The sequence below is a fragment of the Mobula hypostoma genome, chromosome 7 (genome assembly GCF_963921235.1).
Source record: "Mobula hypostoma chromosome 7, sMobHyp1.1, whole genome shotgun sequence".
Classification (NCBI taxonomy): Eukaryota; Metazoa; Chordata; class Chondrichthyes; order Myliobatiformes; family Myliobatidae; genus Mobula; species Mobula hypostoma.
In genome coordinates, this window is record NC_086103.1 from 21971615 (window position 1) to 21998379 (window position 26765).

The 26765-nt window shown below is 44.5% G+C and overlaps 2 protein-coding genes across 2 annotated transcripts in view; one reads left to right on the forward strand and one right to left on the reverse strand.

Annotated features, from left to right (window-relative positions):
- LOC134349186 (fibroblast growth factor 1-like) overlaps window positions 1-19243 on the reverse strand; it is a 100035-nt gene extending 80792 nt beyond the window's left edge. The window contains exon 1 of the mRNA XM_063053137.1: window positions 19165-19243. The gene's annotated coding sequence lies outside the window, so the exon portion shown is untranslated. The remainder of the gene's footprint in view (window positions 1-19164) is intronic.
- A 5-nt stretch (window positions 19244-19248) lies between these two features.
- Window positions 19249-26765, forward strand: part of LOC134349185 (cationic amino acid transporter 2-like) — a 40160-nt gene continuing 32643 nt past the window's right edge. The window contains exon 1 of the mRNA XM_063053132.1: window positions 19249-19624. Coding sequence (XP_062909202.1) covers window positions 19249-19624 — 376 coding nt within the window. The remainder of the gene's footprint in view (window positions 19625-26765) is intronic.

Here is a 26765-nt window from a genome sequence, read left to right on the forward strand (position 1 = left end):
GAGGTCATATGTTAAGTCGAGCTCAATTTCAACAATTAAGAGAAGTTTGGACAGGTACATGAATGGGAAGGTTATAGAGTCCTATGGTTCAGGTGCAGATCATTGGGACTAGGCAGTTTAAATGGTTCAGCATGGACCAGATGGGCTGAATGGCTTGTTTCCATGCTGTAAATGAATCTAAATGAATTTTCCCTGTGATGGAGAATGATTATCATTGTATTTGGGTTGACTTGCACTGGTTTGGAAACTTGATATGGTACTCTATGACTCTAGCCTTTTTCCATTGTGGACATATTCTCCCATGCAAGCACTGCTTGAAATTAAATAGTCCATAAGGTTCCATAGGGTGTCCTTTGTTGAATATGTTCAGCTTAACTGAGTGTTAATAGTTGTGCTTCTTCTGCAGTGAAATAATTCTGGATATGCTCTGAGAACCTCACTCAGTAGGTCCTCTTTAATTGATTGACTATACCTATCAACTCTTCTGTGCTCATTCCCAGACGACAATATCAACCTCTACACCCATCTAAACACACAGCACTCGTCTGATCACCCTACCTGAGCCTCAGACACCAATGTTATATAAGGCACTGGTCAAACCACATTTGGATGCAGAGTCTGTGGAATTCATTGCCACATACAGCAGTGGGGGCCTCCTCATTGGGAATAGTTAAAGCAAAGGTTGAGAGGTTCTAGATTAGTAAATGCGTCAAAGGTTATGGGGAGAAGCGAAAGAGATGGAGGTTCAGAGAGAACAATAACCCATCCCTACATACAGACTGCTGGAGGAACTCAGCAGGCCAGGCAGCATCTATGGAAAAAAGTACAGTCGACATTTTGGGTGGAAACGTCGACTATACTCTTTTCCATAGATGCTGCCTGGCCTGCTGAGTTCCTCCAGCATTTTATGTGTGTTACTCGGATTTCCAGCATCTGCAGATTTTCTCTTGTTTGTGATTTGAATAACTCAGCCATGACTGAATGGCGGACTAGACTCGATGGGTCAAATGGCCTAATTCTGCTCCTGTATCTTATGGCCTCAAGATTTTATCGTCTGTCCAAATAAAAGATCCTGACTGAATGAGGCAACATGAATACATTCATTCACCAAACCTTCCCTTCACAGGATCCTGACCACCACTCTACTCTCTCTGACCACTGATCACAGCCACCATTCCCCCCCCCCATTGCTAATAAAGAGATTGAAGGTTAGCTTTATCTGTCCCGTGTACATCAAAATATTCGGTGGCAGCGTGGAGATGCGTCTTGACCAAAGGAGTTGTAATGCACTCCTTCCCTCCACTAGCCTGTAGGTCACCTTTGGGTAGGGTGTCACACCTGCTTAGCCCCCCAGTCAGGGTCACATGAAGCCATAGGAGCAGGTGGTGGATGGTCGTATGAGCAGCTGGTGGATACCACAGGTCATGGCTATGCGACCACTGATGCCAGGCAGACAATCTGAAGAGTATTGTTCTTGGCAGGGGTCACCCGACTTAGAAAGACATTGCTCAGAAAAAGGCAAAAGCAAACCACTTAGAGTCATAGAGTTAAAGAAAAGTACAGCACAGCAACAAGATCTTCAGCCCATCTACATGCTGAAATATTTAAACTGTATAATCTCATCGACCTACACCGGGACCACAGCCCTCCATACCCCTACTGTCCATGCATCTATCCAAACTACTCTTAAACTTTGAAATCGAGCTTGCATGCATCACTTGAGTTGGCAGTTTATTCCACACTCCCACAGTCCTCCAAGGGAAGGCATTTCCCCTCACGTTCTCCTTAAATTTTTCACTTTTCATCCTTTACCCTCAGAGTAAAGAACTTCCAGTAAGATGGCGGCATGTATACATGCAGCAACCTCTCGGGGGGCCAACAAAAGATGTTTTTCTCTTTGTTAAATGTGTTTCTATGCATAGTAAGAACATTCTTGACTCCAATAACTACGTGATGCAGATCCACCGCATCAGTGGACAGCTCATTGTTTGGAGTAGCCAGCCAGGATGTTATAAGAGCCAGCCGGCAGTTCAGAGAAGGCGTGTTAGCCCACTGGGCCGACAGAATCATGTTGTGCCATCGGGCTGGGGTGGTCAGATGTGCATTTGGGAGATATAAGTTGGGGTGTTGAGCCAGGGGATTTGAGTCGGGCTTTTGGGCCACAGGAGGAGATGGATTGGGTTTGGAAGAGCTGACCTGGGTGGAGATCGTGCTGCTGCCTGCTACGCCGAGGCAAAGGTGTTGGTGCCTTCAAGTTAGCACGGTCGGCACGTAGTGAAACTGTAAGAGACTGTCATAGACATTTTTTTTAGTGATCGCAAGACCCTGTGGGACATTAATGCTGCAGGCTGGCTTCCCATGTTTGGTGGTAAGACAGGTTGTGAGGCAGTAATGTCGCCTTGGTTGTAACAAGGACTAGGCCTCAATCCTTGGGCCTGCATTGTAGCATAGCATCCAGGCTCGGTTGAGGTGGCCGCTCCCTTTAGTGCTGCCCTCCAGTGTTGGATTGGTGGAATTACAGGCTGGACTGCCAGGAACCATCAATTAGCAGGACATTGCTCAGGGCCTTGGACTAAAACTGTGTTTTCTTACGTGACTATGTTCTTTCTTTTCTCTTTCTCGTTGTTTTGAATACGCATGTATGTATTTGCACTTTGGCTTCAGAGAAATGCAGTCTCATTTGGCTGTATCCATGTATGGTCTGAATTAACCCATGACCTCTTTTGAGGTCCCACCCAATTTCAGTGGGAAAAGTCTGCTTACATTTACCCTATCTATTCCCCTCATAATTTTGTATACCTCTATCATATCTCCTCTCAATCTTCTACATCCTAAGGAATAAAGTCATAACCTACTCAATCTTTCCTTATAAATCAGGTCCTTCAGGCCCAGCAACTTCCTTACAAATTTTCTCTCTACTCGTTCAATCTTTTTAAAATCTTTCCTGTAGGTAGGTGACCAAAACTGCACACAATACTCCAAATTAGGCCTCACCAGTGCCTGATACAACTTCAACATTACATTCCATCTCTGTACTCAATATTTTGATTTATGAAGAGCATGTGCCAAAAGCTTCCTCTATGACCCTATCTACCTATGGACCCTATCTACTTCAGTAGAAAAATTTGCCAAAAATAATCATGGTCATGGAAAGCCCATGATGGCTCACGTCATATAACATTGGTGCATACGAGCGAAAGAACATCAAAACGTACAGCAAAATGCATCCTTTGTGTTCTCATTTGAAGTACTTTTCATTTCCCAGCCATTTATTTAAGTTAGTAAAAACATAGTCAGTAAAACAGATCAGACTCACTGACCTACTGACCCCATTCTTAATCCAGACTCTTAGGATGTACAATTCTACAGATCAGCCAACTTTGAGCCATATATAAACACAGACTGAGGGAGAAAAAAATATCAGTTGGCTACATGATAATGACTGGATCTTCTACATAAGGTATTTTCGCCTTCAACAACCCAACCCCCAAACTGATTCCCATAAAACTTGCTCTCCTCCAACTGAATAAATGGAATAACAAAGACCAGCAATACCTTTCAAACCAAAACAGAAACAAGTACCCCTAAGTATTCCTTTCATATAACTTAAGTCCAAAGAAACACATCTTCCAAGCGTAGATGAAAAGACACCCACCTTCAATATGATGAAATTCTTGTCCTACCTTTTGACAAGATAGAGAGAGCCAGAATTCTTGTGTTTCTTTACAAAGATAGCAAGCTGTAACTCATTGGTTTGTTAGCACTTCAAATCAGAATGCTACCAGTGGTTCTCAGAGCTGCCTTCTCCTCATAGCCTGTGTTCCTTGTTATCATTGAGGTCCTTGTCTCGGGAGTTCGTGACCCCCTACTTTGCATAGGTGCAGGACAACAAAGGACTGAAACCTCAATTGTCGTAAATGAACAAAAGGAGATAATAATTAACTTCCAAAAAGCAACCTTCACGTCTGACAAAAACAATGACAGTTCTGATAGTTTAACGAGATGAAAAACATTGCAACGTTTGCAACACTGAACATTCAAAGCCAAAAGCAAATAATGCCAAGGAATAGAGCGTCCCCTCAAACTTAGTGAGAAATGTGTGGGCGTGTTTTGGACTCTTGCCAAACGCTATTAGTCTGTGAAGAACATCACAGCACAACATGGTCTGTCACAAGCCAATGCACCTCAATCCAACGAAGAGTTAGGACAGCAGCAGAAGACTTCAAGCATACACCCAGCAGCCACTTTACAGGGCACACCCTTCTAAACCTGGTGTGGCCTTCTGCTGCTGTAATCCATCCACATCATGGCTCAATGTATTGTCCTTTCACAGATGCTCTTCTGCACACTATTGTTGAAATGCATGATTATTTGAGTTGCTGTGGCATTTTCACCCACAGAATTGTTGCTTACTGAATACCTTTGTTTTGTTTTTCACTCCATTCTCTGTAAACTCTAATGAAAAAATCCCAATAGGTCAGCACTTTCTGAGATAATGAAATTACCCCATTTGGCACTGGCAATCATTCCACAGTCATAGTCACTTCAATCACATTTCTTTCCCATTCTGATAATTGGTCAAAACGACAACTGAACCTCTTGACCATGTATGCATAGTTTCATGTATTGAGTTTCTGCAACATGATTGGCTGATTAGATAATTGCATTAATGAGCAGGTGTACAGGTGTATCTAATAAAGTGGCCACTGATTGTGTGTGTGTGTGTGTGTATGTGTATGTGTATGTGTATGTATGTATGTATGTATGTATGTATGTATGTATGTATGTGTATGTGTATGTGTATGTGTATGTGTATGTATATCTCAGTTTCTCTGCCTTCACCATATCTGTTCCCAGCACACAGCTTTCCATTTCTGGACATCAGAGATGTCCTCCTTTAAAGAATGGGGTTTCACTTCATCCAGCATTGATCCTGCCCTCACTCACATCTCCATTTCCTGTACACCTGCGCCTATCCTATCTTCCCACTGTCGTAATAGTGATAGAGTTCCTCTTGTCCTTATCTACACTCCATCAACCTTCGCATCCAACATATTCTTCTCTGCAAATTCCGCCATCTCCAAAGGGATCCTACCACCAACATGTCTTTACTTCCCTTCTTCCGCTTTCTGCAGAGATCGCTCCCTCTGCAATTCCCTTGTCTATTTGTCCGTCCCCACTAATCTCCCTCCAGGCACTTATCCCTGAAAACGGTCTACACCCCAGCTTGTGCAGCTGGACTTCCTATCGGATCGCAGACAGGTGGTAAAGATGGGCTCCCTCATCTCTGCCCCTCAATACAGGTGGTAAGGATGGGCTCCCCCACCTCTGCCCCTCAATACAGGTGGTAAGGATGGGCTCCCCCACCTCTGCCCCTCAATACAGGTGCCCCCAGGGTTGTGTCTAGAGTCCCCTTCTCTACACTCTTTACACCCATGGCTGTGCTGTCACACACTGCTCCAACCTGCTGATCAAATTTACAGATGAAACAGCATTGATTGGCCTTATTTCTAGTGGTGAGAAGACAGACGAGAGAGGAGAGGTTAACGCCCTGACACAGCGGTGTCAAGATAACAACCTCTCCCCCAGTTTCCAAAAAACAGAATAGCTGATTGTGGATTGCAGGGGGAACGGAGACAGGCCTGATCAACATCAATGGGACTGCAGTTGAGAGGGTGATTAGTTTCAAGCTTCTCGTTAGTATACACATCACCGAAGATCTCAGCTGGACTGTACATACTGGCTGTGTGGCAAAAAAGCACAACAGCCTCTCTTCCACCTCAGGAGACTGCAGAAGTCTGGCATGAGCCCCCAAATCCTCAAGACCTTCTACAGGGGCACCATTGAGAGCAACCTGACTGGCTATACCCCACTTGGTATGGGAACTGCTCCAACCTTGATCGCTGGGCACTGCAGAGAGTGGTACGGGCAGCCCGGTGCATCTGTGGATGTGAACTTCCCACCATTGAGGACATTTATAGCAGCAGGTGCGTAATGAAGGCCTGGAAGATCATTGGGGACACCAGTCACCCCAACCATAAACTGTTTCTGCTGCTTCTGTCTGGCAAACGCTACCACGACATTAAAGCCAGGACCAACAGGCTATGGGACAGCTTCTTTCTACAAACCATTAGACTTTTAATTCACATGTCTATACATTTCAACGGAGTCATAACACAAAGATTTTTAATCCCTCGCAATGTGGGGCAGAGGTAAGATTTAAATAAATAAATAAAATTCTAAGTGCTCCACCTGCCCATATATCTCCTCCCTCACCTCCATTCAGGGCCCCAGACAATCCTTCCGGGTGAGGCAGCCCTTCAACTGCGAATCTGCTGGGGTTGTCCATTGTGCTCCCAGTGAGACCTATCATAAGTTGGGGGACTGCTTCGTCGAGCACCTCCACAAAATCCGCCACAAGTGGGACTTCCCGGTGGCCAAAAATTTTAATTCCAATTCCCATTCCCATACCAACATGTCCATCCATGGCCTCCTCTTGTGTCAAGAAGAGGCCACCCTCATTCTGTCTAGGTACCCTCCAACCTGATGGCATAAATATTGATTTCTCCTTCCACTAAGCAAATTCCATTCCCCTCCTCTATTCCCCACTCTGACCTTTCACTTCTTCCCTCCTGCCCATTACTTCCCCCGGTTCCCCTCCTCCTTCACTTTCTCCTACGGCCCACTCTCCTCTCCTATCAGATTCTTCCTTCTCCAGCCCTTGACCTTTCCCACCCATCTAGCTTCACCTATCACCTTCCAGCCAGACTCTTTCCCCTACCCTCACCATTTTATTCAGGTACCCTAACCCTTTCCTTCTCAGTCCTGAAGAAGAGTCTCGGCCCGAAACATCAACTGTTGACTCTTTTCCTTAGATACTGCCTCACCTGCTGAGTTCCTCCAGCGTTTTGTGTGTTGGTTTGGAATTCCAGCATCTGCAGACATGTGTTTGTACATTGAGGTAGTGTTCATAGGTTCATTGTTCATCCAGAAATCTTATGGCAGTAACACCATAACAGAAAGGGGTGTTCTGTCCCTCCAGCCAGTATTGCCATCCTTCGTAGCCAGAAGTTCCCAGTTCCTGACATCATAGTTACACTCTGCAGGAGTCGAGCGACAGGAAAGAAGAGAACAGCAGTGCAGCCAATTCTCTTCAGAAGAGCGCTTAACGAATACAGCTCCAATGCCCACATCTGATACATCAAGCTCGATGCTGAATGGGCGGGATGGGTCTGGATGTTGCAGCGCTGGGGTAGCGGCAAAGTGTTGCTTTAGCGCTGGGAATGCTCGGTCTGCTTCACTTGTCCATAGGAATCCTGCACAGGTCTTCTTGGTGAGTGTATTTATGGGGACTGCAATGAAACTGAAGTTTGTGGTGAAGAGGAGATAAGTTTGCAACCCCTCATCTGTTTGCCCGTAGATGGTTTGGGCCGTGCTGACTGCCTGAATGTTACGTGGGTCCATTTGAACACCAGAAAGAGTGGGGATGTAGCCCAAGAATGAGCCCTGGTCTTTGTGGAACTCACACTTCTCCGGCTTGGCACGAAGGCTATTCTTGAGTAGCCATTTGAAAACAGTCTGGACATGCTGTACGTTTTCTTGATGAGAGCGGGAATAGATAGGAATGTCATCCAAATACAGAAAAACAAATGGATTCACATGTCCCAGAGCACCTCGTTGACCAGGGCCTGAAAAGCAGCAGGAGGGCTGTCCGGACAAAACGCATCAGAAGGAACTCATAGTGAGCAGTGGAGGTGTTGAATGCTGTCTTCCACTCATCCCCTTCTAGGATACGAACCAGGTTATAAGCATTGCACAGATATGAGGGTTGATTGATAAGTTCATGGCCTAAGGTAGAAGGAGTCAATTTTCGAAAACCTAGCACATCTATTTTTCAACATAGTCCCCTCCTACATGTACACACTTAGTCCAGCGGTCGTGGAGCATACGGATCCCTTCTTTGTAGAAGTGGTCCACAGCAGGGGTGATTGATAAGTTTGTGGCCTAAGGTAGAAGGCGATGAGTTATACAGCTCTTGTTACAATGTACGTGCAGTTCAACTTTTTGAGTGAAAATTCAGAAAGTTTGAAGTTAATAACTCATGTCCTTCTACCTTAGGCCTTGAACTTATCAATCACCCCTGCTATGGATCACTTTCTGGAGGTCTAAGACACCGACTTCTACAAAGAAGGGATCCGTATGCTCTACGACCACTAGACTAAGTGTGTAAATGTAGGAAAAATAACTGTGCTAGGTTTTCAAAAATTGACTCCTTCTACCTTAGGCTACGAACTTATCAATCACTCCTCGTATATCTTGGAAAATGTGGTTGTTCACTGGAGGTCTTTGATTGCAGAGGCAAGCAGAGGAAGAGGGTAGTGGTAATCAATACAGAGATGGAGCTTGCCATCCTTCTTACTCAAAACACATATTCCACTCTCCCCTCCTACCCTTCCTCACAGTCCCCCACCCTGCTCTCATGACTATACCCCTTCCCCACACGAAACCACCACGGTGGGCTTCACAGCCTGAACAGGCGAGAAGGCAGCTGAAATGTCTCAACCCAAGCAAGGCTGCAGGACCGGATGGTGTCAGTACCAGGGTGCTCAAAGCCTGTGCCCCTCAGCTATGTGGAGTACTTCGCCATGTATTCAACCTGAGCCTGAGGCTCCGAAGGGTTCTTGTACTGTGGAAGACGTCCTGCCTCGTCCCTGTGCCGAAGACGCTGCGCCTCAGCGGCCTCAATGACTACAGACCGGTGGCATTGACCTCCCACATCATGAAGAACCTGGAGAGACTTGTTCTGGAGCTGCTCCGACCTATGGTCAGGTCAGACTTAGATCCCCTCCAGTTCGCCTACCAGCCCCGACTAGGAGTTGAGGATGCCATCGTCTACCTGCTGAACCGTGTCTACGCCCACCTGGACAAGCCAGCGAGCACTGTGAGGGTCATGTTTTCTAACTTCTCCAGTGCGTTCAACACCATCCCCCCTGCACTGCTGGGGGAGAAGCTGACAGCGAAGCAGGTGGATGCTTCCCTGGTGTCATGGATCCTTGATTACCTGACTGGCAGACCACAGTACGTGTGCTTGCAACACTGTGTGTCCGACAGAGTGATCAGCAGCACTGGGGCTCCACAGGGGACTGTCTTGTCTCCCTTTCTCTTCACCATTTACACCTCAGACTTCAACTACTGCACAGAGTCTTGTCATCTTCAGAAGTTTTCGGATGATTCTGGCATAGTTGGATGCATCAGCAAGGGAGATGAGGCTGAGTACAGGGCTACGGTAGGAAACTTTGTCACATGGTGTGAGCGGAATTATCTGCAGCTTAATGTGAAAAGACTAAGGAGATGGTGGTAGACCTGAGGAGAGCTAAGGTACCAGTGACCCCTCTTTCCATCCAGGGGGTCAGTGTGGACGTGGTGGAGGATTACAAATACCTGGGGATACGAACTGACAATAAACTGGACTGGTCAAAGAACACTGAGGCTGTGTACAAGAAGGGTCAGAGCCGTGTCTATTTCCTGAGGAGACTGAGGTCCTTTAACATCTGCCGGACGATGCTGAGGATGTTCTACGAGTCTGTGGTGGCCAGTGCTATCATGTTTGCTGTTGTGTGCTGGGGCAACAGGCTGAGGGTAGCAGACACCAACAGAATCAACAAACTCATCCGTAAGGCCAGTGATGTTGTGGGGATGGAACTGGACTCTCTGACGGTGGTGTGTGAAAAGAGGATGCTGTCCAAGTTGCATGCCATCTTGGTCAATGTCTCCCATCCACTACATAATGTACTGGGTGGGCACAGGGGTACATTCAGCCAGAGACTCATCCCACCGAGATGCAGCACAGAGCGTCATAGGAAGTCATTCCTGCCTGTGGCCATCAAACTTTACAACTCCTCCCTTGGAGGGTCAGGCACCCTGAGTCAATAGGCTGGTCCTGGACTCATTTCATAATTTACTGGCATAAATTACATATTACTATTTAACTATTTATGGTTCTATTACTATTTATTATTTATGGTGCAACTGTAATGAAAACCAATTTCCCCCGGGATCCATAAAGTATGAATATGACTATGACTAAAAGAAGGGACCCCTGCTGGAGAGGTTGATGGATGGATAAATCCTAAGATCAAAGCCCTCTTGATGTATTTCACGGCCACTATTTCAGGATGAGAGAGGGCAAAGAGCTAGCCTTGGGGAGGTCTCAAATGTTAAGAAGTCAATGGTACAGTAGTATGGCTGGTGTGGAGATAGGAAGGTAGCCCATTTCTTGCTGAAGACCTCAAGAAGATCAGCATATTCAGACAGAACACCAGACAGGTCCACAGTAGCGGCTGGCACAGGACGAGATATACTGACAGGGGTTTGGGCTAGAGCCAGACAGGTAAGCACGTATGCTGGTCCCCAATCCCGGAGCGCAGTTAGGAACTAATCGATCGGTGTTTTGTGTTGAGATGCCAGGGAAGGCCAAGCACCCGAGGCAGTTCAGGTGAACCAACGAAACAGAATGAGAGCTGTTCCTTATGGTTGCCTTCTAGCACAAATTGAGGGGGTTGTGTGAAAGGTGGATCTTGCCGGTGCCCAGAGGCCAACCATCCAAAGCCTTGACATCAATATTCTCTCACAGTTGTTATGTTGGAACTCCCTATCTTTTAGCCGGAGAGATATCCATGAGGTTCCTGCCTGCTCCAGAGTCAAGAAATGCTTGAAGCTCAAGGATCTGGAACCCCCATGACAAGGAAGCTGAGAGCATTACTGGATTAGGGGAAGGTGCTTCAAGGGAGAATCGACCCCTCACAATTCCCCCTTCCTGCTAACAGGTTTTACTGGGTGCTTGGGATATGATGTATGAAAATGTTCTGGAGTGCCACAGTAGAGGCAGCAGTTCGTTCTCCCGTGCTGATCTTGTCTGTTCCTCCAGAGATACAGAACTGTGTAAAAGTCTTAGACACATATATATAGCCAGGGTGTCTAAAACTTTTACACAGTAACTTATAATTTTATTATTATGTACTGCTGCCACAGAGCAACAAATTTCACAACATATGCCAGTGGTGTAAAACCTGATTCTGACATTCCTTCTCATGTGCATTGCAATGAGTATACCAACTCGAGTACATAATATCTCGTTATATTCTGTCAACTGTAGCTTGAGAGAACTTTGATAATGATATCTCTCTGTAAGATGGCTTTGTAGACAATTATAAACCCCTTTTGTATGTAAACCATCAATTATTTCAGCCTCATCTTGTCCATGTGTAACTGAGTATATGACAGATCTGTTTTGGTATAAAAACTTTCGTCTATGCCAACTCTGCAAGCAGGGTTTGTTAAATAAGTAATGGGTTCCGTTCTTTGTCAGGTAGGTCAAAGAGAGAGAGATGTAGTTACAAGGAGAGATTGTATGTGCAGGATTTTTCCTCACTGTAACATAGGAAACTGAGGGGTGATCTCAGAGAGGATTTTAAAACTCTGAGGATCGTAAATAAGGCAGATTATCAGAATGCCTTTCCTAGAATGCACAGGTTTAAAGTTCAAAAGTGAGAGGGGAACTATTTAAAGGAGATCTGAGGGGTAAGTTATTCATCTGGTAGTGTTCGCCTGGAATGAGCTGCCACTTCAAAGATTCAAAAAGGTTCAAAGGTTCATTTTATTATCTAAGTATGTATGTAGAATACAACCCTGGGATTTGTCTTGTCCAGATAGCCATAAAATAGAGAAAACCATAGAAGTAGTTGAAAAAAGATATCAATCCCCTCCCTCGCTCTCTAATTGTATTCACCCTCAGCATGAAAAGAAAAAGAAAAAAAAGCTTGCAAACACACCCACCCCTCCCTCACACAAAAACAGATCACCCACATATCAACAAGAACATCAAATGCCTAGTCTGGCAATCAGCAAACAGAAAGAATGGTGAGAACATGAAAAAAAACATAGAACTGAAAGAGTCCAGTGTGAACTATAGTTAGTTTGAAATACAGTCCAATCCATAAATCTCAGTATTTCAATAGCACCTCCAAGAGCATCAGGACCCAGCAGTGGTGAGGTGGTGGAGGCAAATGCAATTATAATGTTTAAGAAGCTTTTGGGCGGGTACTTGGATAAGAAAGATGTAGAGCAGGGGTTCCCAGCAATTTTTATGCCGTGGACTAATACCTAAGCCAGGGTCGTGGACCCCAGGTTGGGAACTCCCAGTGTAGAGGAATGCAAGCTTAATGCAGGCAAGTGGGGTCAGCAGAAACAGTCAGCTGTATTGGTTTCATTTCATGCAGTGTTTGGTGTAATCTGGTCTTCCCTATCCTGGTGGTGGCTACGAAGAGTCTGCTACTAAGTTTATTTAAAATAGAAGCCAATAAATTGCTGGATATCAAGGTAATTCCTATTTATATTTATTTATTTAGAAATACAGTGTGGAACAGGCCCTTCCAGCCCAGCAAGCCCCATCGCCCAGCAACACAGCGATTTAACCCTCGCCTAATTACCAGACAATTTACAATGACCAATTAACCTACTAACCAGTTTGTCTTTGGATTGTGGGAGGAAACCGGAGCACCAGGTGGAAGCACACACAGTCATGGAAAAAACGTACCAACTCCTTACAGACATCACCGGAATTGAACCCTGAACTCAGACACCACAAGCTGCAATAGCGTTGCGCCAACTGCTGCACTACTGTGGCGCAATGCAGAGATATGCAGACAGCACTAGGTTAGGAAATCAATTGTGATTTTGATGAAACAGGCTGAAAGATTAGATTTAATTGTTAATCACATGTGCATTGAAACATACAGCGAAACACGTTGTGTTAACAACCAACAGTACATAAGGATGTGCAGAGGCAGCCTGCAAGGGTCAGTACACATTCAGGTGCTGACACTGTTGTGTTCGCCACTGAGGGAGAGAGCAGAGTACACCCAGGATGCCAGCAACATGCAAGATATTCAACTAATCTTTACTGATAACGCTGCTTGTACAGTATGTGAACTCCTCGCATGTGAGAGTGCCTAACTGAGCGACATAGTAATAACACTATTAACTACCACGACATCTCCCCTTCTTGAAAAATAAAGAAAAACTAGGTATGTAGACAATAGACAATAGACAATAGGTGCAGGAGTAGGTCATTCGGCCCTTCGAGCCAGCACCGCCATTCACTGTGATCATGGCTGATCATCCACTATCAGTATCCAGTTCCTGCCTTATCCCCATAACCTTTGATTCCGCTATCTTTAAGAGCTCTATCCATCTCTTTTTTGAAAGCATCCAGAGAGTTGGCCTCCACAGCCTTCTGGGGCAGAGCATTCCATATATCCGCCACTCTCTGGGTGAAAAAGTTTATCCTCAACTCCGTTCTAAATGGCCTACCCCTAATTCTTAAACTGTGGCCTCTGGTTCTGGACTCACCCATCAGCGGGAACATGTACTTCTTGTCCATAGAACTGTATTGAAATTATTGTCACTGAAATTGAGCTATCTAGTTCACTTTGCCCATAGCAAAGCTCCTTATTCTCGTTACATAATGTAAAAAAGAACTGCCAACATTATAACTGTCTTTCTCTTAGTTTTTTCCCTTTGTTTTCACTGATAAGAACAGTCTCATTTTGTGAAATATTTCCAACATTAGAACTCCTTTTAAAACACTAAATTTAATGGAGCTCAGGGTAGACCACCTGAACACATTGGCAAAGTGAGAGGATTATTCTCCCTCTTTAGTCACCTGCCTTAAGCTATTAGGCTATGGAGTACATCCCTGTGGTGGGACAGATAAACAATCATATCTGGTGTAGGTTCTTGGAGGTGTTGGAGCGGAAGGAGATTCTTGACCAGGTGATTCTACCTCAGGTCACCCTGGTCATAAGAATAAGACCACTCTATTTCTTTCTCTACCTTTCGTGGACTTTGAAGGCGCACGAGCACGTGCCTGTTCCATCTGATTTCACCTTGTGGTTTTCTGATCACAAGCGATTGTGTTGCATGCTGCCGGACTATTGTTCCTCTGAAAAATTGGTCTGGAACGTAAACAGCTTCACCACTCCTGAGTGACAACAAAGATTTAGCTCTGTCTCTGAGATCACGCATGCTCTTCATTTTCTCCACTCCATTGTCACAAAATTTCTCTCTTTCTCTAAGACCAGCAAGTGAGGGTGAAGAAGGGAAGAAAGAATAGGCAGGCTTGTTAGACCATAAGACCATAAGATATAGGAGCAGAATTGGGCCATTTGGCCTGTCGAGTCATGGCTGATCCAATTTTCCTTTCAGCCCCAATCTCCTGCCTTCTCTCCATATCCCGTCATGCCGTGACTAATCAAGAACCTATCAATCTCTGCCATAAATATACATAAAGACTTGGTCCTCACAGCTGCCTGTGGCAAAGAATTCTACAGATTTACCACTCCCTGGTAAGAAAAGTTCCTCCGCATCTCCATTCTAAAAGAACGCCCCTCTATTCTTAGGTTGTATCTTCTGGTCTTAGACTCTCCCACCATAAGACACATCCTCTCCACATCCATTTTATCTAGGCCTTTCACCATTCGATAAGTTTCAATGAGGTCACCCTTCCTTCTTCTGAATTTTAGTGGATACAGGCCCAGAGCCATCAAATGCTCTTCATGTGACAAGCCATTCAATCCTGGAATCATTTTTGTGAACCTCTTTTGAACCCACTCCAGTATCAGCACAACCTTTTGAAGATAGGGGGCCCAAAACAGTTTGCATTGCTCTTTCCACTTCTCCATTAGCCTGTGGGTACTGTGGACTGCTTGTCTGGTGTTTGAACTCATAGTCCCCCACTTTCCCTACGCTACATCGACGACTGCACTGATGCTGCTTCCTGCACCCATGGGGAGCTCATTGACCTTATCAACTTTGCCTCCAACTTCCATCCTGCCTTCAAATTTACCTGGTCAGTTTCTGACACCTCCCTCCCCTTTCTTGATCTCACTGCCTCTATCTCTGGAGACAGCTTATCTACCGATGCCTCTTATAAACCCACAGACTCTCACAGCTACCTCAACTATACCTCTTCCCACCCTGTTACTTGTGAAAACGCCACCCTCTTCTCTCAATTCCTCTAGCTCCGCTGCATCTGCTCTCAGGATGAGACTTTTCATTCCAGAATGAAGGAGATGTCCTTCTTTTTCAAAGAAAGGGGCTTTCCTTTCTCAACCATCAATGTTGCCCTCAACCGCATCTCTTCCATCTTGCCCACGTCTGCTCTCACCCCATCCTCCTGCCACCCTACCAGGGATAGGGTTGCTCTTGTCCTCACCTACCACCCCACCAGCCTCCGTGTCTAGCACATAATTCTCCGGATCTTCCGCCTTCTCCAGTGGGATCCCACCACCAAGCACATCTTCACCCCCCCCTCCCACTTTCTGCTTTTTGCAGGGGTTACTCCCTATACGACTTCCTTGTCCATTCGTCCCTCCCCACAGATCTTGCTTCTGGTACTTATCCTTGCAAGCGGGACAAGTGCTACACCTGCCCCTACTCCTCCTCCCTCACTACCATTCAGGGCCCCAAACCGTCTTTCTAGGTAAGGTGACACTTTACCTGTCATATACTGTTGGGGTCATATACCTGTGTCCAATGCTCCTGGTGTGGCTTTCTGTAAATCAGTGAGACTCGACGTAGATTGGGAGACCGCTTCGCCGAACACCTATCCTCCATCCGCCAGAAGAAGCAGGCTCTCCCAGTGGCCTCCCATTTTAATTCCACTTCCAATTCCCATTCCGATATGTCAATCCATGGACTCTTCTCCTAGTGGGATGAGGTCACACTCAGGTTGGAGGAACAGCACTTTATATTCCGTCTGGGTAGCCTCCAACCTGATGGTATGAACATTGACTTCTTGAACTTCCAGTAATGCACCCCCTCCCTCCTTCACCATTCCCCATCCCCTTTTCCCTCTCTCACCTTATTTCCTTGCCTGCCCATCACCTCCCTCTGGTGCTCCCCCCACCTTTCTTTCTTCAATGGCCTTCTCTCCTCTCCTAACAGACTCCCCTTTCTCCAGCCCTGTATCTCATTCACCAATCAACTTCCCAGCTCTTTACTTCACTCATCCCCCTCCCAGTTTCACCTATCACGTTGTGTTTCTCTCTCCCTTCTCCCCATCTTTTAAATCTACTCCTCATTTCTTTTTTTCCAGTCCTGCTGAAGGGTCTTGGGCTGAAACATCAACTGTACTTTTTTCCATTGATGCTGCCTGGCCTGCTGAGTTTCTCCAGCATTTTGCGTGTGTTGCTTCATTTTCCTATTTGTTTGTTCAGTATTTTATTTATTTGGACAACAAAAATCTTTTTTTCTCTCCCTGAGAGTTTGACTGACTTCTCTGCTTTCTCTGCTGTGTCTATGTCTCTGTACACCTCCCTAGGCTATTGGCACACAGTTTATTACAATGTATCCACTTTTGGGTACGGCTCAAAAGTGTTGCCAAGTTTCAGCTCTGCCTCATGGTGCATATAATTTGCAACTGGCATGGACAATATAGGTTGATAAGACTTCGGATATTTTTCCTAGATATATACGAACAAGGACAATTTTACTGTAAATTCTTCCTCTTGGGGATCCCTTTTGGTCTGTAGCCCGAATTCATTGATGAGCGACCATTTCTGACACCACGTCATTTTCAATATTGAGGGCGAGTGCAAAGCACACCAGTTTGCCAGCAGCATGCAGGATATTCAACTAAACTTCATTGATAACGCTGCTTGTACAATATGTGAACTCCTCCCAAGTGCGAGCGGCTAACTGAGTGGCAAAGGAATAACAGTATTAACTACCACAACAAATGCTACATGCCTACAATATTCCGCAGAACAACACACAGCCAGCATGCAACAAGCAACAACAGCAAAACAAACCCTTTCCCCAACAACACCCCCTTTACCACCCCCTGCCCCCCCACACACAGAGGGGCCTCCAACGCCTGGGCAGGCTACCTCCAGGCCTCCGACCTCCAGAACAAAGAGACTTAGGAGCTGTTCCTGCACTATTTTTTCAGTTACATTAGAAATTTTTATCATTTCATCACCAATCAGCTAGAGTGTATCTGGGACAGACTGGGTCATGAAAAGTGCTTTAGAAATTAAACTATTTCTTTATTACATTCAAACGACTAAAAGGTCTTAAATCTTCTTCTCTGCTAAGTAAACCAAAGGATTAAACTAGTTAAAATAAGTGAGTTAAAATGGTAGCAAAATAAATTTCCAATTAGTGTGTCAAATATCTACACTGGTAGGTCAACTGGTCATTGTAAATTGTCCCATGATTAGACTAGGATTAAACTGGGGGATTGCTGGGTGGTGCGGCTCAAAGGGCCGGAAGGGTTTACACTGCGCAGAATGTCAATAAATAAATATACTCACCGCCAAGGAATAGGATAGATATTATGCATTATTTGCAACATTGTGAGAAACAGAACTTCACCATCAAAACAGACAGTCCCCCAGCACATTCTTTGTTTGAGTTGGTTGTTAATGCAAACAAAGTATTTCACTGTATGTTTTGACCTACTTGCGATTAATAAGCAAATTTCAACAGAATCACAGAACATAGAAGAGTACATCACAAGAACAGGCCCTTCGGACCACAATGCTGTTTCGAACCAAATCTATTAGTAATCAAATGGCCAATTTACCGAGTTCTTTATGCTGACGTAATGTCCATATCCTTCCATTTTCCTCACATTTATGTGCCTAACTATATGTCTCTTAGAAGTCCTTAATACATCTGCCTCTACCACCACCCCAGATGATGTATTCCAGGCACCCACCACTTTCTGTGTAGTGTTACGTACCCCATAACTGGGTTGCCAAACCAGCAGAAATGGATCGCTCAGTTGGAGTCTGGATTACTAGAACTAAGAAAGTTTTATTAAAGAAACAAGCAACACAGTAATCGAAAGGATAATAAATGCAACAGTTCAGCAATGATAAACACACATGTGCACAGAATTAAGATAACAGGATCAATCAAGCTCTATCGTTGTCTAGGGGTAAATGACCAATTTCAAAGTGACACAAAGTCCAGTTCAATTTAGTTCAGTTCGCAGTAATCGTTGCCATGGCGATGGACCATGTGGGGGGGGGGAAGGAGAGAGAGAACAAGAACGAATGATCATTCAAAACGGCTTCCACACACAGACCTGTGATATTGCTCACAAGCAGCTTTCGGGCGGGTCCTTTGTGATGTCACCTGAGGTCACCGACTGTGACCCCTCCTCCAGATGCGGTCGATCCTCTGCAGTGAACCTGGCACCCAAGCAAGGGCGGACACACACCGGGTTCCCGCTGATCGTACCCACCCTGTGCGTCTAAGGCTGATCCCGCGATCAGCCGTCCAAGAGCTTCCCACCGAATTGTGAGAGGCGCACCGCTTCCAGGGTCTCATTACCTCGGGTGTCATGCGTGTCCTGCCTTAGCGAACCTGTCCCTTTTTATCCCCCTGCTGGGGTATCGCCTGTCCATCACTTCAAACAGTTCAGGGTTCAAAGGGGGAGCCGCTCTAGACAATACCCAGACTGATGGCTCCTTCATTAACATCTCCAAATGCTGCTTCATTGTGTTCCTTATCTCTCCCTCCCCTGAGGACAGGTGGCAGACCAACTGCTGATGCCACTGATGCTAGCCCAGGCCAGCAAACATCTTAATTTATGTGTATTCTCGTCACAGTAGTTAAAAAACAAATTGCCCCTCACATCTCCTTTGAAATTGCTCCCTCTCACCTTAAATGCATGGCCTCTGGTATTTGACATTTCAACCCTGGGGAGAAAAAAATACTGTTTGCTCACTTTATCTATGCCTCTCATAACCTTATAAACCTCTCCACGATCTTCCCTCAGCCTTTGGCTCTCCAGAGGAGACAGTCTGAATTTGTTCAACCTCCCGTTACAGCACATGCCCTCTAAACCAGGCAGTATCTTGGTAAACCTCTTCTACACCCTCTCCAAAGCCGCAACATCTTTCCTGTAATGGGGTGACCAGAGCTGGATGCGATATTCCAGATGTGGCCTGACAGGAGTTTTCTAGAATATATGATACAGTATGACTAAATGCATGACTACCGAAATACAAGTTTTTAAAAAGATATATTTTTAAAACTAAAGGAAAGACATTGTCACTTCATTCAGTTGTTAGAAGGTAGTTCAAAACTCACTTTGTGATTCCTTGGCAGTTACAGACATCATGTTTTAATCTTTCTTTGCTTCATAATTCATACTCTTTCTATTTTCCCACTAGGATGATTTCCTGTGGTCGAGTCCCATCAGTTGCTCAGTGCCTTTTTCGGAAAAAAGTGGTGACGTTGGACAACGTTCAAGAATCCAGTCTGTGTCGCTGTTTATCTACCGCTGACCTCATTGCCCTCGGCATTGGCAGTACTCTGGGTGCTGGTGTATACTTGCTGACAGGAGAAGTTGCCAAAGTAGAGGCTGGGCCCAGTATCGTCATCTCCTTCTTAATTGCTGCGGTTGCTTCAGCGTTGGCAGGTGTATGCTTTGCGGAATTTGGTGCACGGGTACCGAAGGCTGGCTCGGCTTATCTCTACAGCTATGTTACCATCGGAGAATTTTTGGCTTTCATTACGGGTTGGAATTTAATCCTCTCTTACGTCATTGGCAAGTAGCAGATTAATATTATCTCTAAGTGATACAATTAAACAAAGTTGATGGACTTTACATTGGTAATTAAGTTGGTAGAAACTTAAGTGGTATTAGATTAATAAATTGGTTTATTATTGCCATATGTTCTAAAATAGTGTGAAGATCTTTGTTTTTCACACCATCCATCCAGATCATTTCATCACATCAGTACATTGAGGTAGTGCAAGGGAAAAGCAAAAAATATAATCAGAATAAAGTGTTACAGTTACAGAGAAAGTGCAGTACAGGCAGACAATTTTTAAACTTCCGAATCAGGGCGGTGCTACTGAACGCGCGTGACGGGTCACAGGTAGTTTGAAAAGCAAGAAATTCAACTGAAAGCATTGCTGATGACACCTTTTCTGAAGTAAATTGTAGTAAATTATCACTGCAATCAATGAAGAGGCGAGCGAAGGTGAAGTGAATTTGAGGGATGAACCGTGCGAGTACGTTGCAGGATCGATGCAGCTGGAGTGAGACATTTGGAGAGGAGAAGTCGAAGCTGAGGAGTTCTGATGCCCGTACAACCAGCCCGGGTGCAAGGTGGGATCGCTAAGTGCGCCAGGCTTATTTGGAGAAGTCGAGGCTGGGCGGTAAAATCTGGGCCCAGAGTGGGTCACTGGGCAGCATGTTCTAGGCCAGGAGTCTTTCACTGCAGCGGTGCCTGCGTCCCAGTGCGAGGTACGAAACGCTGCTTGGCCAATTTAATTAATATACTGGAAAGACAGGATGTGGGGATCGGAAGTGAGAGCTGATTTTGCTCACTCTCCCATGATGTTCACTCCTCTCTCATGGCGCTGAGGCTTTGAAAACTGCCCCCGGCTGCTGTGCTCCATGCCTGTTAATGTAATGGACTGATACCCAGGCTTGGGCCTACTCCAGGCTGCTCTCGGGTTTGGATCTAAGGGCTGATTTTTGGTTTGAAATGTTGTTGCTTACTTCAATTGTTTGCATGATTTGTTTCTTTTCCCCTTTCTCTGCAGATCAGGTATTGGTTTTTATTTTTTAAAATTGGGTTCTTTTGGATTCTTTGCTTTGTGACTGCCTGTAAGCAAACAAATCTCAAGGTTGTATAATTTATACATTCATTGATAATAAATGTACTTTGAATCCAATATGGCGCAAGGCCATGACAAAGTCGATTGTAAGTTTACAAGTTCTGTTCTGCCACTCAGTAAGATATTATGGATGATTTTTTTTGTTTATCTCAGCACCACTTTCCTGTAGTAACCCCACATCCTTTGTTTCCCTTTATATTCCGCAATCTTTCAATATCTTGAATATATTTCAGTGACAGAGCATATACAGCTCTCTTTGGTAAAGAACAACAAATAGTTATATTCCTCTGGGTGACATAAACACTTAAAACTTTGACACAGCAAAGGGAAATATCAGCTCCAGATACACAATTCAAGCCCCATGAAAATCTTACATGTCACAGTGAACTCTGTTTACTTTTTCCTAAGCTCTGGAGAGGGAGGCCCAATATACTTCACTTCTATTCATAGTACGAGCCCTGGGGACTCAATTTAGTGAACTTTCTAACTAAATAGAGCAGTGCCAGTTCTTCAAAACTGTGATTGAGAAGATGTCATGTAAACTTAATCCTGTTCTCAGCCAGTGTCCTGACACACTGTATCCACAGCTTAGCAGAGAGCTCCACATGAATCAGGAACCTATTTCACCAGAGGAAATATTCAAGTTTTAAAAAAACTATAAACAAGGGAGATTCCGCAGATGCTGGAAATCCAGGCAACAAAAACAAAATGCTGGAGGAATTCAGCAGGACCATCAGAATCTCTGGAGAGGAATAAGCATTCATCGCTTTGGCCGAGACCCTTCATCAGGACTGGAAAGGAAGCGGGAAGAAGACAGAATAAGATTGTGGGCAGAGGGGATGGAATACAAGCTGGCAAGTGGTAGGTGCTGTGATAGCATGTCCGGCTGAGCGCATGGTCGAAGAATTGGAGAGCAGCAAAGATCACACAGGGGGAGCATCGAAGAGGATCTCACTGAAGTCCCGTCAAAGAGAAGATTTAAACTTGTTCATGGTATGCGTCCCTCAAACAGACTTTGCAGTGGAGCAGCTCATCATAAAACCAAGAGATTCTGCAGGTGCTGGAAATACCGAGCAACACCCACAAAATAGTGGAGGAACAGCAGGATTTCAGGCAGCATCTATGGAGAATAAACGGTCAATATTTTGGACTGAGCCACCCTTTAGCTGCCTGTCAGCTTCTGTTTATGTATGTTTCATTGATAACAATAGTTATTGTATATGCTGAAAAAGGATCATAAGAGCACTTACCACAAAAATTTCTTCAGGTCCTTTTCAAAGTTCAAAGTAAATTTCTTATCAAAGTATACAACCCTGAGATTCATTTTCTTGTGGGCATACTCAATAAAGCCATATTAGAAAAATAACCGTAATAGAATCAATGAAATTCCGCACCAACGTGGGTGTTCAACTAGTGTGAAAAAGTCAACAAGCTGTGCATATACAATAAGAAAGAAATAATAATAGTAAATAAATAAGCAATAAATATTTCAAAAACATGACATGAAGAGTTCTTGAAAGAGAGTCCATGGATTGTGGGAACATTTCAATGATGGGGTAAATGAAGCTGAGTGAAGTTTGTTTCAAGAGCCTGATAGTTGAGGAGTAATAATTGTTCCTGGACTCAGTGGTGTGAGTCCTGAGGTTCCTGTAACTTTTTCTCAATGGCAGCAGCGAGAAGAGAACATGACATGGGTAGTGGGGGTCCTTGATGATGGATGCTACAGTACTTTGTGTCGATGTGCTCAATAGTGGGCACACCATTGAGTACACCTTTGATAGTTTTGTAAACTTATCCAGTGAGTGATTGAACCTAGTAATTCAAAGGTTTGCAGAATCAATTCGCTTACTGGTTAGCAATGTAAAGACTCAGTATCTTTGGATTCATCTGGAGAATATAGACTGGGACTCCCTCCTCCTTTTGTCATCCAGATATTGCTGCTGTGCATGAATGGTGGAAGTTAGGCAAGAGTAACACATACAATATGCTGGAGGAACTCAGCAGATCAGGCAACGTCTATAGAAAGGAATAAAGTGTTGACGTTTCAGGCAGCGACCCTTCATCAGGAGAATTAGGTAAAATCATGACTGGGCTCAGAACTGAAAAGTTGGGTTAGATATTCTGCCAACAATCAATGTCAAAGCCATATTTGAAATGCAACACATAAGTAGGCCATTCATCCCATCTAGTTCAGACTAAATTTTGTCTTTTATTTGAGCTTTGGTCCTCATCCAATGAGGAAGTCATTTTCTTCAACAACTATTTTACCAACTATAAGTTGTCATGGATTGCATTTTATTCACTAACTTTGACTGGGTATCCTATCAGCATAGTGTCAAATAAATTAATTATTTTGGCTTGATCTCCGTTCTAAATCTCTTCACCGAATTTTGTTTTGTTATTATATATTAGAAAAGCTGGATCCTGAGCACAAATCTCTACATTATTCGAGTTGACACATCTTGTGAACTGGAAAATGTTCTGATTAGTCCTACTCTTTGCTTTCTGTCTCTGTATATTACATCCCTTTCCATGTGATCCAATTTTATTGTCTGATCTCCTGTTTGTGAATTTATTGAAAGCTCTCCAAAAATCCAAATACACCAGTCCTCTTCAAATATAGACCATTATATATGGCAAGCATTTAAAGGTTGCATGGATGAACTACAACAATTGTTCATCCCAGTTTGGCAAAAGAATAAATCAAGGAAGGTAGTGCACCCGTGGCTGACAAGAGAAATTAGGGATAGTATCAATTCCAAAGAAGTAGCATACAAATTAGCCAGAGAAAGTGGCTCACCTGAGGACTGGGAGAAATTCAGAGTTCAGCAGAGGAAGACAAAGGGCTTAATTAGGAAGGGGAAAAAAGATTATGAGAGAAAACTGGCAGAGAACATAAAAACGGACTGTAAAAGCTTTTATAGATATGTAAAAAGGAAAAGACTGATAAAGACAAATGTAGGTCCCCTGCAGACAGAAACAGGTGAATTGATTATGGGGAGCAAGGACATGGCAGACCAATTGAATAATTACTTTGGTTCTGTCTTCACTAAGGAGGACATAAACCTGGAGTATTGTGTGCAGTTTTGGTCCCCTAATCTGAGGAAAGACATCTTTGCCATAGAGGGAGTACAAAGAAGGTTCACCAGATTGATTCCTGGGATGGCAGGTCTTTCATATGAAGAAAGACTGGATGAACTGGGCTTGTACTCGTTGGAATTTAGAAGATTGAGGGGGGATCTGATTGAAACGTATAAGATCCTAAAGGGATTGGACAGGCTAGATGCAGGAAGATTGTTCCCGATGTTGGGGAGGTCTAGAACGAGGGGTCACAGTTTGAGGATAGAGGGGAAGCCTTTTAGGACCGAGGTTAGGAAAAACTTCTTCACACAGAGAGTGGTGAATCTGTGGAATTCTCTGCCACAGCAAACTGTTGAGGCCAGTTCATTAGCTATGTTTAAAAGGAAGTTAGATATGGCCCTTGTGGCTACAGGGGTCAGGGGGTATGGAGGGAAGGCTGGGTTCTGAGTTGGATGATCAGCCATGATCATAATAAATGGCGGTGCAGGCTCGAAGGGCCGAATGGCCTACTCCTGCACCTATTTTCTATGTTTCTATGTTTCTATAAATAATCTTCCAGAAATAGTAAGGGACAGAGGGTCCAGTGAGATGGAGGAACTGAGTGAAATACATGTTAGTAGGGAAGTGGTGTTAGGTAAATTGAAGGGATTGAAGGCAGATAAATCCCCAGGGCCAGATGGTCTGCATCCCAGAGTGCTTAAGGAAGTAGCCCAAGAAATAGTGGATGCATTAGTGATAATTTTTCAAAACTCGTTAGATTCTGGACTAGTTCCTGAGGATTGGAGGGTGGCTAATGTAACCCCACTTTTTAAAAAAGGAGGGAGAGAGAAACCGGGGAACTATAGGCCGGTTAGCCTAACGTCAGTGGTGGGGAAACTGCTGGAGTCAGTTATCAAGGATGTGATAACAGCACATTTGGAAAGCAGTGAAATGATCGGACAAAGTTAGCATGGATTTGTGAAAGGAAAATCATGTCTGACGAATCTCATAGAATTTTTTGAGGATGTAACTAGTAGAGTGGATAGGGGAGAACCAGTGGATGTGGTATATTTGGATTTTCAAAAGGCTTTTGACAAGGTCCCACACAGGAGATTAGTGTGCAAACTTAAAGCACACGGTATTGGGGGTAAGGTATTGGTGTGGGTGGAGAATTGGTTAGCAGACAGGAAGCAAAGAGTGGGAATAAACGGGACCTTTTCAGAATGGCAGGCGGTGACTAGTGGGGTACCGCAAGGCTCAGTGCTGGGACCCCAGTTGTTTACAATATATATTAATGACTTGGATGAGGGAATTAAATGCAGCATCTCCAAGTTTGCGGATGACACAAAGCTGGGTGGCAGTGTTAGCAGTGAGGAGGATGCTAAGAGGATGCAGGGTGACTTGGATAGGTTGGGTGAGTGGGCAAACTCATGGCAGATGCAATTTAATGTGGATAAATGTGAAGTTATCCACTTTGGTGGCAAAAATAGGAAAACAGATTATTATCTGAATGGTGGCCGATTAGGAAAAGGGGAGGTGCAACGAGACCTGGGTGTCATTATACACCAGTCATTGAAAGTGGGCATGCAGGTACAGCAGGCGGTGAAAAAGGCGAACGGTATGCTGGCATTTATAGCGAGAGGATTCGAGTACAGGAGCAGGGAGGTACTACTGCAGTTGTACAAGGCCTTGGTGAGACCACACCTGGAGTATTGTGTGCAGTTTTGGTCCCCTAATCTGAGGAAAGACATCTTTGCCATAGAGGGAGTACAAAGAAGGTTCACCAGATTGATTCCTGGGATGGCAGGTCTTTCATATGAAGAAAGACTGGATGAACTGGGCTTGTACTCGTTGGAATTTAGAAGATCGAGGGGGGATCTGATTGAAACGTATAAGATCCTAAAGGGATTGGACAGGCTAGATGCAGGAAGATTGTTCCCGATGTTGGGGAGGTCCAGAACGAGGGGTCACAGTTTGAGGATAGAGGGGAAGCCTTTTAGGATCGCGATTAGGAAAAACTTCTTCACACAGAGAGTGGTGAATCTGTGGAATTCTCTGCCACAGCAAACTGTTGAGGCCAGTTCATTGGCTATGTTTAAGAGGGAGTTAGATATGGCCCTTGTGGCTACAGGGGTCAGGGGGTATGGAGGGAAGGCTGGGTTCTGAGTTGGATGATCAGCCATGATCATAATAAATGGCGGTGCAGGCTCGAAGGGCCGAATGGCCTACTCCTGCACCTATTTTCTATGTTTCTATGTTTCTATTAGATCATAAGACATAATTAGGCCATTCGACCCATCGAGCCTGCTCCACCATTCCTTCGTAGCTCAGTTATTATCCTCAGAACCTCACTCTCTTGCCTTCTTCCTGCAACCTTTGAAATACTGGCTAATCAAGAACAATGAAACTCCATTTTAAATATACTCAATGACTTGGTTTCCACAGCTGTCTGTGGCTATGAATTCCACAGACTGACCACCCTTCTGACTAAAAAAATTCCTCCTCATCTCTGTTCTAAATAGACATCCCTCTATTCTGAGACTGTGCTGTCCAGTCCAAGTCTCACCCAATGCAGGAGAGATCCTCTCAACATTCACTCTGTCGAGGCTCTTCAATATTCGATAGGTTTCAATGACATCCCACCTCATTCTTCTAACCTCTAGCAAGTACAATTACAGAGCCAACAAAAATGCTCCTCAAACATTAACCCTTTAATTTTGGAATCATGCTTGTGAACCTCCTCCGGACTCTCCAGTGCCAGTTCATCTTTTCTTAGATATGGGGCCCAAAACTGCTAACAAAACTCCAAGTGTGGTCTTACTATTGCCTTATAAAGCCTTAGCATCACATTAATGGTCTTATTTTCTAGTTCTCTCCAAATGAATGCTAACATTGCATTTGCCTTCTTTACCACCGACTCAACCTGCAAGCTAACCTGCACAAGGACTCCCAAGTCCCTTTGCACCTCTGGTTTTTGAATTTTCTCCCCATTTAGAAAC